At 39.4% G+C, this 13998-nt stretch overlaps 1 protein-coding gene across 11 annotated transcripts in view; it reads right to left on the bottom strand.

Moving 5' to 3' along the window:
* PEX5L (peroxisomal biogenesis factor 5 like) overlaps positions 1 to 13752 on the bottom strand; it is a 109612-nt gene extending 95860 nt beyond the window's left edge. For 3 of the 11 annotated variants that reach the window (XM_021293103.2, XM_065072932.1, XM_065072934.1), the window contains exons 1-2: positions 13626 to 13752; positions 12839 to 12941 (exon numbers count right to left, since the gene is read on the bottom strand). In XM_021293103.2, the coding sequence (XP_021148778.1) occupies positions 12839 to 12859 (21 nt within the window). In that variant the 5' untranslated portion in view covers positions 12860 to 12941; positions 13626 to 13752. Of the gene's footprint in view, positions 1 to 12838; positions 13301 to 13625 lie in introns of those variants that run through there. The other 8 variants (XM_005506577.3, XM_065072933.1, XM_065072937.1 and 5 more) reach the window with 6 other exon arrangements.
* Positions 13753 to 13998: the final 246 nt, after the last annotated feature.

Below are 13998 nucleotides of genomic sequence, written 5' to 3'. Positions count from 1 at the left end.
TTTTGGACAGCACTTGCTTTTAAATAGAAATCCAATCCATCTGGGGCTGCTGCCAGTGTAAATGATTTGTAAGTAGCTGATAAAACCCCGAGCAGTGCCAGTGAAGGACTTAAGAGCTGGCACATGCATACTTGGGAGGATTCCATCTTTGCTGGGCAAATGGACTTCAGTGCCTGTAATGGCCGTGCCAGGACCTTTCCCACACGCTGAACTGACAGCAGCTGATTATGCTTCAAACTTCAAACTTTCTCCCCACATCTGAGCCAGATGTTGTCTTTCAAATCCAATCAGTAAATAACAGTTTCACAAAATTGTGTAATTGATTGAATGCTTTTCTTATCTAACCTATTGGAAGAAATTATCTGCAAACAATGCAACCTGTCTTTCTTATAGACAGGAGATCATGTTTAAAAGCCTTCAAACTGTACACTAGGTATTTTAATCTTTCAACTATTTCTGCAGAAAGTAGATAATGTTGACACTCCATTTGTTTGTGGCACAAGTACAAGTCCCCAAAGCAGAATTTAGCCTACTTCTGTATCAGTTATTGCTGAGTGTTCACAGAATGATGATATCCCTTTAAAACTACCTTGGGGCAAGGAACAATGTTTCCCACTGAAAGATTCTAAACAAAATGCCGATTGCACTGAAATGAATGGTATCTTTCTCACCAATTTTTACTGGAACTAGGATTACACTGGATGAGGAGCAGATGAACATAGAGTAGCATCTTTTTAAGCTAATCTTGTAGTACATGAGTACATAATGCCACGATTCTCTGCCAATAATAAGTATTGATAAGAGGGTGACATAAGACAGAAATCTGTGATGAATTTACTGTTTTGAAATTATGCTTCTCATATTCCAGAAACTATTTTACTGTCCGTAAACACAAATTCCAATGGTTTCCCCAGAACTGAAACTGTGGAGAAAGAAATGGTAACAAGATCCACTAAATAAATGTTTCTCCTGTTATTTAGTGAAAGCCTGTGGATATAAGCCAGAGCAGAATTTATTTATTATCTGTAATATATTTATTTTGTCCTTTATGAAAACTATTTAATTATTTGAGGACAAACAAATGACAAGGGTAGATGAACCCTTAAGCAGTGACTCTATTGCTTTTCAAGAAGTGTCAGTTACAAAGAATCAAAAGAACCCACAAAAATATAGATGCATAATTGCCTCTGACTAGTAAACTTAGAGTATTCTGTAAAGCATTAGCAGGTCTTTGATAGGTATGTATTTAATTGTCAGCTGAAGTGGGAATGATAGTTCAACCATCATCTCAATGGTTTCAAAATAAAACATTGACTGGCATCTGTTATATAAATGTCATAGTGAAAAAAGTAACTGTGCTCAGGTTCCACTTGTAGATGAGTGTAAATGTGTTCCTTTTGCAATTCCTCTGACCCCTGTCCAAATGATTATGCAGCTGAAGCAACTATTTTCTTGTCTGTTGAAATGCTAGGTAGGATTTTAATTGTTAGAACTGATGATTTAGCAAGAAAGAAAGCACCATGCAGCCATTGAACTCTGTTTAAATCAAAAAAGTTGATTGTTTATTAGTGTAAGCCAAGCACTCTATATCCTTGTGAAGAGCTGTGCAAAAGTTAGAAAAAACCTTATTATTCCCATATTTTCTATTTGCAATTCTTCAGCCAATTGCAATTGTTCAGTGGGCACACTAGCTACACACAGTTTAGCCATTTGACAAACTTTGTCTTGGTGTACGTAGTCTTTCTAGTCTGTGTCTGTCTTGTCTGGTTGGCCACTTCAGTAATGTAATCCTGCTCTCTAATTCTACAAATGATGCTTATATGGGATGGAACTTCAGCAGGATTGTGTGCAAGAAGCAATAGTAAATACTCACATTTGTAAATTCACAAAAAAATTACTTAGGTTGGTGCTTAGCAAATACACAAAATATACATGCAACAACCTGAATGTACATTTTTTTTTCTGTGATGATTATTAATGAGTCTGAGTTAATTACTCGGAATTTTATTTGAAATTTTATTTCTGATATTTGTCAATGACTATTGAGAAGAGGGCAGTAAAATTTTGTTATTCTTTGACAACTATAAAACACTTTGGAAATAAGGGTTCATTTTTTTGTGTACTGGCAAGAAGAATTACTTAACTCATCAAATGACTGTCCTATTTCCTTGCTCAGTAAATCCAGCAATATGCTTTTGACTGGTCACTATGCAGTGATCTCACCTGTTTGGAAACTCTTTGCTGGCATGACTCCTGCAATTCTGAAATATGAGTAATAGTGATGCTTGGTAAACTGCAGCGCAGCAAATGCCAGCAGCCAAGAGCTGTAAGGCTGTAATGATGTTATCGAGTTGTGATGGAGTTTTCATGGACATCTGCCTGTCTGATACACTGAGGGATGTAAATCACAGCCATCGTGATCTGAAATGGGACAGGAACTCCAGCAATCAGATCCTGAAGTAGTTTTATGAGCCTGAATTAACCCCAAAATCATCTTATGACTCAGGCTGCTAGAAGGGACATGGGACTATAAGGTGTCATTTTATGATCCTTTCCAAGAGAACAGTCCAAAGTGAGTTCAGTAGTTTTTCCTGACTAGGACTGCAAGACAGAGCACCGAGTCCTCTTATGTAAGAGCATATGCTTTAAATAATGACTATCAAATTTATTTTTGTAGCTCAGGAGAGAAGAGCGGTGGTAATACAGAGCAAAAGCTGTATCTTAGCTCTGAGGTCTGGGAAGATATCCCTACTGGTTCTAATAGGCTCTAGTTTAGATCCTCATGCACACACACTTTGGCTGTTAGTAAAATAAATCTAAGCTTACTGTTACACACTGTTAACTCAGCTGGTGATTTCAAGTCCTCTGTGCCTGCTTGTGGGAACATGAATACAAGACGTGGAAAAGCTCCAGTGTTTTTAGCACGAACCATTGAGTTTAGCTGTATGGGTGCAATACATTTCCTCTGATTATTAAGGTCTTATACATAGCAAAACTATCAGTTCAGCTGAGTGGGAGACTCGATAAGGAGGCTGGCAGAGAGAGTATTCAAACCATAGAGCTCAGCTATGCAAGTAGTCAGAACGATGGTTCGGGCTGGGCAGTGGGAGGAGGTGACACTCATTTGTCAGTTCCTGTCTGGCTCTATTAGCAGAAGGTTCCTGAAGCTGTGAAGACAATCAAGCCCTCCACAGCCATAATAGGAAGACTTTGGACTTCTTGACATTGAAGGTTTTGGTCTTACTGAACAAGAGTTGGGGTTTGTTTGTGCTGAAGTCAGAGAAATTTCAGAAAACAAGGAGAGTGTTGCTGGCTTATTGAGGTTCAGTCTTCAGCTCTCAAGGGGAGCATGTCATGCTAAGTCTTTCATAAACCGTGTTTCATCTTTAAAGCAATTAGGTTTTTTGCCTCCACTATTCCAGTTGGAAGACTATTGAAAATCTTGATTGCTCTAATGATCAGAAACCTTCTTCTAATTTCCAACCTAAATTTATTCACAGACGGTTAATATCCATTTGTTCCTGTGCCAGTTTTGTCCTTGGCTAATTTAGGTTTTTCCGTATCTGGTGTTTATCTCCCTGATGCATTTACATGCTGTGATTATGCTCCTGCTGATCTGTCATTTTGCTTGACAAAATAAGCCAAAATCTTTTGGTCTTTTTTTCATGAGATAAGCTTTCCCTTCTCCTTGATGATCTCTCTTTGGACCTGTTTCCATGCCTCTCGACCAGATCTGTACAAGATGCTCGACTGAAAATTTATGAGTGGCATTGTAAACTGGCATTGCTATTTTCCTGATTATTCTGGAAAAAACATCTTCTAAAACTAGAACTGTATCTGTCTTTTTTATGGATATATCGTATTAATGGCTTATAGTCATCTTTTATGTGAAAGTCATTTCTAAATGATATTTTGCAGCTTAGGGTAGGCATTTTTTGTTATTGATGTTCAACAGCATATTGTGCTGTTAAATCTAATCATGTTTGTACTGTTGAAGTTCACACAGCTCCCTCTGCATAGTGACCTGAAACTCATCAGTACTGACAACGTTTCCCAATACCGATGATGTTTCCCAGCACTGACTAATCAACAAATGCAATCAACATCTTCCTGTTTCTAGCAGGTTTCTGGATGAAACATCAGACATCAGTTCCAATACTCATGCACAAGGACCTTCCCTATTAAACTTTCTTCAGTCTGACAGTCCTTCCTTTAATACTATAATTTTCATTTCCCTGTGAATGAGTTTCTTGCCCTTTTAACAGATTTTCTCTGCAAAATATTACTGCTGCTGATCATTCTTCCTTGTATTCCTTTTTGAAGCCTTAAAATTGTCCTGGTTCTTGAAATGAGTGTTAGATAACAAATGGCAAAAGAAGAAAGATCTCATCTACATCTGAAGCCTATAACTGGAAAATTCTCTTCCGTGCTAAACTTCATGAATGACAGCAGAAATAACTTGTCACTTTGAGACATGTCAAGCTACACTTGACGTTATTTAATTAATCAGTTCTATGACAGTTCTATCGTTATTTCTATGACAATAGTGTCCAAGGCCTTACTGAAGACTAAGACCATCCTCCCACTTTACACAAATAATGTTAATCTGTTCTTCTGTGAAAAATACCAGCTATGAACTTTTAAAATGTTTGAAAATTTTGCCATAAAAAATGCAATTTGTAACAGCTTTTCTGCCCCTATTCAGGGGATGTTATAGTCTCCACTTGACACTGTAACTTTGGAATCTAACTGGTGACCTTAGGAAGACGAGAATTAATGTGAAAAAGGCTTGGAAGCCAATTATTGTCTTATTTATATTACTTTAATTTCCACCTACATTCACTTATGTAAAGATAAATACTGCTGCCTCTAATGTTGGCAAGGCAAATTTTAAAATTTGTTTCTTCACTTTTGAAAATTAGTCTATAAAGCCATATGATTGAGCTAAGGAAAAGAAAATACAAAGAAAAATTTGACTGGCCCTAAAATAAATGCATGTCAAGATCATTGTGAGGCTGCCATTTCTAAATGTCAGTGGATAAAAGTATTTGAATTTCTTTTATGGATCTCATAACAGAAAACAAAGTCTTAATGTAATCAAGAAAGATTGTTTGTCTGAATTCATTGCACAATACTTTCCTTATCATATATGCTTTTGTTATTATGCTGACAGATTCTAAATGCATAACTGTTATTTTGTATGTTAATTGAAAAATGCTGTCCAAAGATGTTTTGTATTCATGTGACTTGTATTATATTCAACATCCATTTTAGGACAAGAGGCTTTTTAAGGGATCAATATGAAATTAACAGTGGCAAGTTACCAGAAGATAGTAGTCTGCTGTAAGACAAGTGAACATGTAGTAGTAGAGTGTTCCCATATTTTACAGAGAAAGTCACAAAGGCTGTAACGTGGTTCTTTTTACCTAGGGGTTGCCCAAATAGATGAGCATGTGAGAAAAGAGAGTTCACTGACATTGATCTAACCTACAGACATGTTGTAGTGGCTGTAGGTAAAAAGTCAGGTTGCTCTTCTAGAGCTAGCTACTTTCCTTTTCTTGGTGGTCCCCTACTGTCTCCTAATCTAGATGTAGTTTGTGAGCAGTGCGCTCTGCTGGCAGAGCAGTCCTTAGCCATCAGTTTGCTTCTTTCTACTTGTGGCAGTAACTTCGCTGTGGGACATATTTGCCTTGTGACCAAGCACTGCTGAGAGGTGACCGAGACCCCGTCTCACGTAGCGTGCAGGCATGACAGGGGTGAGCTGGGCTGCACTGCTGTGGGCAGCACAAATGAAACTGCAGTGTGAACGTGGCTGGAGGCAAAGCATTTCAAGAAAGCCTTTGAACCTGGATAGGGAGGAGAAAATGAACAACTAGGACAGAGCGACAGAAGAAACACCAGCAAATCCATCTGAGCACCTTGACAGGCCATGGAGAAGCGGCAGAAGGAAACCTGGGGTTTCTATCTATTGTGCTATCCTGATAGCAGTTTAATCAAGAATGTTCGGGAAGAATTGCAGGAGGTTTAGAGTGGATATTAGGAAAAACTTCTTCATGAAAAAGGTTGTCAGGCATTGGAACAGGCTGCCCAGGGCAGTGGTGGGGTCACCAGCCCTGGAGGGGTTTAAAAGGTGTTGAGACAAGGTTCTTAGGGACATGGTTTAGTGCTGGAGTTAGGTTATGGTTGGACTCGATGATCCTGAGGGTCTCTTCCAACTGAAATGATTCTCTCATTCTATGACTCTGTAAACTTTGGAAAAACCACATTTAGGACCTAACGTTGAACTGTGGGTAGTGTTTTCTGTTCACAGGGATAGGTAATCTGATAAGACTTTGTTTTTTTTTCAGTATAATAAGTTTCAATTACATTATATTTTAGAATTCACTTAATTGATTTACATGCAAATAGACCATTGGTAGTGAAATTCATGTACTGATGACTCAAATTCAATGACTCAATTTCAAAAGACCAAGAAGAAAGCAATGAAATATCATACTATTCATAATAAGTGTAACCTGTTAGAAGAAGTTGCTGAAGATGGTCTTTAAGAACCTTAGGCTTTTTGTTAGCAATGTTATTGGACAATGATGATAATGCATAAGTACAGAGAGTCAGCTCTTAGTTTACATGTCATGACACCTGATTTGGAAGACAAGTACTTCCCTCAGTTTTGCAGTATCAGCTCTTTCAGAAATAGACTGTGCAAACTTGCATTCTGTGAGACAAACTTGTAGATACTTCCCATGCTGGGTATGTAAACAAAAAAGCTGGGCAGGTCCATTCTAAGTACTATTCCAATGTCTTTACCATTTTAATTCCTAAGTATTGCAAAAAGGGCAGCAAATTAAACCAGACAGATGGTTTTAAAAAGACTTGGTTTAGACATCAAACCCATTTTGTTTTGATTTATTTTATTTCTGGGTAATCATCTTGCTTAGAAACAAGGTGATTATAAATTAGGAATTATTTTCTACGGATGAATGTTTGAGACTGCATTTCCTAAATGTAACTCTAAATTTCTGTATGTGCTTAGCTTATCTTTCCCATCCTTCCATGTGCTTTGTCCTACTTGGATATTTCATACTGATCTATCTTGCGAACATTGTTTCCAACGTTTTGGCCTCCTTTGCATAGCAGCTTCATCTACATCCTTCCATTCCGAGACTGCTGGGATGCCTTTTTCTCTCTGATATATTAACAGTGGGTCCCATTAAAACTAATTAGTTCTTGAACACGTATAAGCCGAAACTTCCCAACAAGTCTAAGCTAAGTGATCAAAATAGAATCTCTCTCTCTGTAGGTCTTCAAGCAGCTGAGTGTTTTGCTATTGATCATCAACCCTTGGTTTTTTGAGTTGTGCAGGTGCATTTTTAGGATATTTGAAAACATAATTAAAAAAAAAGTGCTGTTTAAGCTTAGCATACATGCTAGGTAATGAGTGGGGTGAAATGGATGTGCGGGAAGGTGAAGGGGCTTGCTGAAGCTGTGTGATGAAGCTAGAGGTTAAATGCAGGTTTCTAGATGCGCACATTAAAGAACCAGTAACTGCGTTATGCTGTCATAAATTATGGCAATAGTGTAGATTAAATAAAAAACACAGCAAGATTTCTTGAGTAAACAGTGCCCTTTTTGTGAAAGCTATATACTGGAATTAGACTACCATATTTATAAAAATTAATGACAGTCTTAGGGACTGCTGGTTTTCTATGTTTTGAAGGAATTTAATGCCAGAATATAAAGATGAATTCTTATTTAATTAGTAAGAATTCCGCTTAATTTGCATCCAGCAAAAAATTCACTGCGTGCCTTTGCAAGATTTTCTGCTAGGTTCTTGTAAAACTGCCTAAGAGCTTCAAGCTTCTCTATACCAGCTTCACAAATACTCACAATTTGTACAGTTTCGGTATGTGTCTTAGGCAAAAGCAGTATATCGCCTACTTTCTTTGAATGAACTTCTTTCAATGAAAGTGAGCTCATTATTTTTAGCTTGTTTCACTAATAAGCAGCTCATAATCTGCTGTTTGAAACTTGAAAAGCTGCTGGTGAAAAACTGGAAAATATCAAGACAAAATGGAAAACATACCACCATAAACACTGTCCTAGTATTGTGAGTACTTTTAGAAAAGGCTTGTAATAATGAAAAATTATCAGTTTATTAGAATGGATTTTCAGCTAGGCTGGGAGTTATGATTCATCAACATCCCTAGGGATCAGTTAGTATTCCAGTTATGTGCCCAGATTTTTAGAATTTTGTAGCTTAAAGTTATTGTTTATGCTGATCGTAACAGCTGAACAAAGATCCAATTTTTTGTTGTGCATATTCTTTATGGCCAGTTTTATTCATGTACAAACTGCATGGCTGATAGATTGCTTTTGTAAATTCATAATTGTTTATATTATTTGGCAGTGTAACCAGCACCATTACAGTATTTTTAATAGGTTATCAATAAGCAAAGATGGGACTTGCATCTGCAGCTAATCTTGAGACAGTTCTGCTTCACTTCTGCCAGTGAGTTAGCTCTGTCTTAAGTGTTGGGGAATTAGTGCAAGAAGTGTTTTTTATAACTTCTGAAATATTTAGCAACACTTCTTGGGACCAGTAAAATACATGAAGCCCTTCAGGTTTCATCTTGCAAGAATTTTCATGTATACATAGTTATTTTCTGTAAACCCACTACGATCATTTAGGCATGTGTTTGACAACTGGAATCTTACTGAAAATTAAATGGTTAATACATCTCATTTCATGTAAACATGAAAGGCCAATGATAGAATGTTAAATATCTTTAATAGTACAGAAAACAACAATTCAGGGCATGAAGTTGATCGTATATGCAATTAAAAGTTTAGGAGTCTATCTGACCTGGAACTTGGCCAAGGCATCGTGACTAATAAGCCTGTTCTTGTGAAAAAGTGCCAGAGGAACTCTGATAGCCATGTGAGGTCAAGATATCTGCTTTGTCTAAATTAAGCCATCTCAAAACATAACACTGCCATACATAAAATCCCCTGCCAGCATTTGGCAAAACACTTGTGTTCAAGCATTTGTGCTGGAGCAAGCTGACTATATACAGCATCAAGGCAAACAGTTTTGAAAACATTTAAAACATTTCCTAGGAAGCAAAATGCTGCTGAAAATCCTATTCCATGATTGTAATTTACCCTCTATCCATTTATAGAACTCTCATAAAAGCCAATGGGAGAGACTGGTACCAGGTGTATAATATACTGTAAAAACTTCAAAACATCTTATTGTTGGTTGTCAAAATTACAGATATTTTAGAACAGTGACTGTGGAATGAACTCAGCTTGTGTTCTGCTTCCATCTGGCCTGCTAATGTTTCCTTGAAGAAGATGGAAAACGGCACATGCTGTGTTGCACACATTGTCCTAAGAGAGAAACACTTTCTCTTACACCTGTGTAGTTGAGCACTTAGATTCAGTTCTCTTGCCACATGTGTGCAATCCCAGGGTGTGCTCCTGTAACCATCAGGTTTTATCCTGTTAGAGCTTAAATTTACTGAATTAAACAGGACTTCTTATATAACCAAAGTTGTACATTTGTAGGCAAATAGTCTGTGCACCTCATTAGAAGTTTTCTTTCCCATGCAAAAGCCCCACGTTAAAGGCTCAGGCTTCAGGAGGTAGCAATGTGCCTTAGAACCTACACCAGTCCCTGGTGTGTTTTAGTTTAGTAAACAAAAGTAGGTTGGTAAATATGGCTAAATCGAATTCTTATGCTCATTATGATGGTGAAATAGCTTTGAAAGAGCTTGTGTTTGTGGTGCTGGCTCTGTGGGAGTCCACTTTGCCTTTCTTCTGATATTTTATGTGGAAGCATGCGGTGCACAAGTAATGCAAAAGCTAGACCTGTAGAAATGTATGTGGAAATGTAGAGGCAGAGGTTGAACTGGTAACTGACCTTATTTTTTAGAATTTTTTTTAAACTGTCTTTGGAATTTCAGCATAGGACCTCTCTAGTATTTCTGTGTTGTGAGGATTCACTTATAAACCAGTAAGAGGGAAATCAACCTAGATCTTTGGAATAAACTGATTTTCTGGGATTCAGAAAAAATAAAAACCAATCCATGCTATAAACTAAAAATTAAGAGATACACATGTTATGGCCTGATGTAGTAAAGTACTTTAGGTGCTTGCTGGACTTCAGCAGTGCTTAAATATAAAGTAGATTTCATTTACGCTTACAGAATTTATTGAGCTTAATCAGAAATTCCCCACTCAAGCTGATAATGCTTGATGCCTCTTCAAGATAGGTGAATTCTCAATCTCTGTAATTATGCTTATTACATTGTTACAGTTAATGTTCTCATATTTCAGAAGTTTTCCCAGAATTAGCTGAGTTACATCAGGTTATTAGTAAAACATTGTCTCTCTAAACATCTTTTAAAGGAATTGGACTAAGGAGTTATTTCTACAGATTTTACTTTTACATCTGAGAACAAAACACAAGGAAAAAGGGAAATGATGGCTGGCATTCTAAATCAGATCCTACATTCGATCACAGTAACTTCAGAAGAGCTTTTGCCTTGAAAACTGTAGGATCAGGCATTGTATGTTGGCACATCATTTTGAATCTGGGTGTATAAAGTTACATGCTTAAGTACCCAGGTAGAGTCCAGCTAAACATTCCAATTTCACTTAAAGAAGTGGAAGCTCTGAGTGCTCAAACAAGATTGGTTTTGTTTAGGAGCCCAGGTACTGACTTAAGTGCCTGCCTTAATCCACACAAATTTCGATGGTTTTATGGTTCACTTTTATTTTAGATTGGCAGGTAATTGTAAATAGTTTTCTGTAAATTAGCAGAAATCTTATCAGAAGTCTTGGAGATATTAAGAAAGGACTCATAGAGCTTAGGAAGTGCCTACATTTTTGTTTGGATGTGGTTTGATCCTGTACTTGTATGGTAACTTTGACAGTTTGTGTTCCAATGTGGTTTGATAAACATTACAGTATATTATTCTATTGTAAAGAAATCACCTCTTTATTGTCTTTGACTCAATTAGAAGTTCTAATTAAGGATATAGTAAACATGAAAATCTCTCCTAATGCTTTAGTCATTTTAGGTATTATCTGAAGATCATTAATGCTTCCCGTCAGGACAAAAATATATTTAAAAGTTTGGTTGATGAACTCAGGTGGGTTTTTATTTTTAACAGTGTCAAGTATACTCAATATGAATTCAGCAATCCTTTTAATAGGATTTGGTAAGAATTTGATTACATTTGGGCTAGAAAAATATAAATATTTTGAAAGAAAAGGATTTAAATCAGATTAGTCACAACATATTTGTATGTTTTGACCTGATTTTTCTGTTGCAAATTTGATTTCAACCTTTTAATGACTCAGAAAATCTAGTGCTGCAGACACCTCAATATTCCATTACATTTACTAAGTGTTGTACAGTTGTTGAAACCTTGCAATATATTAGTCATAGCAAAGAACTTCTGCTCTCTTAAGGATATAAGTCCCTATTTGCCAATGTCCAATTCAGTGTCATTAGTTACAGGATTGGTTTTTGTGTTACCATAAAAAAATACATACTTTAACCTTGTTGTCAGAAGTAAATAGTAATACGTATACTCCTTCCATTCATTATATTTCTTGTTAAAACCTGTTTGCTCTTCTATCACATGCAATATTATGATGCATTATTTATCATTGTTGATCAGATAACACAAACATGGTATCGTTCAGTTCTGGAAAGCAGAGAGTGCTGAATCAGAGTCCTTGCTTAACTCAAGTATTAGATTGTATTGTACACAACCATGTGTTTGACATTGACTTAAATTTACTCTCCCTGACAACCATTCAGCAGATTTTTAAATGCTGTGCAGAATCACACCCACGAGAAGTGGTCAGTTTACACTTACTGAAACTGCAGGTTCTTTGTAAACAACCTTAGTACTAACAACACTACATGCAAGGCTGGTGCCACTGTACGTGATGAAAGCATTTGATCATTCCTGGCAATGAACACAAGCCAGACTGGATCAAAAAGCAAAATGAATTTGGGAGATCAGTGTAAACCTTTACTCTACTTTGGCATTTCCTCCTCCTTCAAAATATCCTTGGCTTTCCAAGGAAGAGCCATGTGAAGGAGAGCGGGAGTCAAGGTTAAAGTCATCACGTCCAAGGCACTAGTATGTTTTTATCAGGCAGAGGCATTTGCTGCTACGGTGATGTGGATCGATAGGATCATGAGACAAGGTTTCTGCCTAAAATGTTGAAGTCACTTAGACATGTGTTTGAATTCATTCTACAAAGTCATCCTAGGGCTTAGCAAAATCAATCCTTACCCTGTGTTGGGAGGGAAGAAATCCATCACCTTTAAGCACAACACACTGTGCAAATCGATGGCTTTAGTGTGGCATGAAATCTTTGCAGATTTTGCAAAGCAAGTGCTCTGTCTTTTCCTTTATTGTTTGCCCTTCACTTGACATACAGGAAGAGATGCATCAAGAGGATGGCAGGAGACATGTGTCACTTAAAGCATGCCATAACAATGTTTGCCCTGGAATGCTCTATAGAATCTGTTTGAACAAGCAGGCATAATAAATGAATACATTGACACAAAACTTCACCTAGTTACAAAGTTGATAGAACCCCTTTTCCATCCTCCCCCTTGAGCAGTGCTAACCCCAGGGCAGCTCTTCCCTTCAGCCCTGTGCTGGAGTGCCATGACCACCTTGCACCAGTTCACTTGTTGCATGGTGCCAAGGTGGCATCTCCCCTCTGCTCAACCCACAGGAACTTCACAGAACCACATTTCAGCAGATCCCGTTCAAAGGGCTTCTCCAGCTTGCTGACAGCCTCTTACCTGCATGTGTCCCTGGTACATTCTGCTTTGGCTGGTTCAGGTGCCCCTCAGGCTGAGAGGTTGGGTGTGCGCTGGGGTGGGGGCACTTCTCCTGTGCACTCGACTAAAAGAAAGGGAAAAAAAAAAAAAAAAGCCTAACCCTGGAAGAGCTATTTTTGCTGAAGATTCAGCTTGTCCTGGAAGCTCCTTTACTGCTTTCAATAGCCCAGAGATCCGGGCTCCTTTCTTCCCTCCTCTCTTTTCCCTTCTGCCTCTCCCTCCCGCTCCCTTTTCAATGCGGCGCTGCGAACTGCACAGGAGCTGTTCCTCGCGGGGTGCTGGGGGGCGGGCCGGACCCAGGCGGCGGCGGGGCCGCCGGGCGGGGAGCGCCGTGGGGCGGAGCGCGGCCGCCCGCTGCCGGGCCTCGCCCGCCGCCCCGCACCGCGCCTCGTCCCGCTGCCAGCTGGCCCGGCCTGCCCGCCTGGCGGCCCCGCCGGCCCTCCCCCGCCTCCCGGAGGCAGCCCCGGCCTCCTTCCCTCCCTCTTTTCTCCTTCCTTCCCTCCCTCCTTCTAGCCTTCCTCCCTCCCTCCGTCCGCAGAGGCAGCGCTCGGCATCCGGGGAACGCGCGGAGTCCCGCGGAGCGGCCGCGGCCACCGGGCGGGGCCCGGACGAGTTTCCGGGGGAACCGCGGCCCCACCGCCCTGCCAGCGGCTGGCGACTCACTCTGCAGCAATTAAACAAAATAAATAAAATGGTGAGCATAACAACAAAAAACCCCGAGCGTCCCAGAGCTAGAGGACAGCAAAACCTGGATCTGGCACACGCAGCCTCCCACATGGCCGCGGCTCTTGGCTCCTGGGGTGGAAGGAGCAGGGGTGCATCCCGGGGAATGCTCGCCCCCGCACCTGGGGTCGGAGCACCCGGCTCAGAGCCCCTCCCCGCCGCTGCCGCAGCTGAGGAGGCTGCTGCCTGCAGCGCTCAAAAAGTTGGCATCGCAGGACGAGAGAGGTGTAGAGGCTGTAGTTGTAATAGAACTGAATTTTACGAATATGTTGTGCCGGGCTCTATCTTGTGCTCTGTGAATGAAGGCACATGTGGTCTGTCATGATTCACAGAAAATACTAGGAGACTCTTGTTCTGGCTTGGTAGTATTCCTCAGTAATTTTTACTAAAGATACTGT

The sequence above is a fragment of the Columba livia genome, chromosome 9, assembly GCF_036013475.1.
Source record: "Columba livia isolate bColLiv1 breed racing homer chromosome 9, bColLiv1.pat.W.v2, whole genome shotgun sequence".
Classification (NCBI taxonomy): Eukaryota; Metazoa; Chordata; class Aves; order Columbiformes; family Columbidae; genus Columba; species Columba livia.
This window is presented reverse-complemented; position numbering and strand designations above follow the sequence as displayed.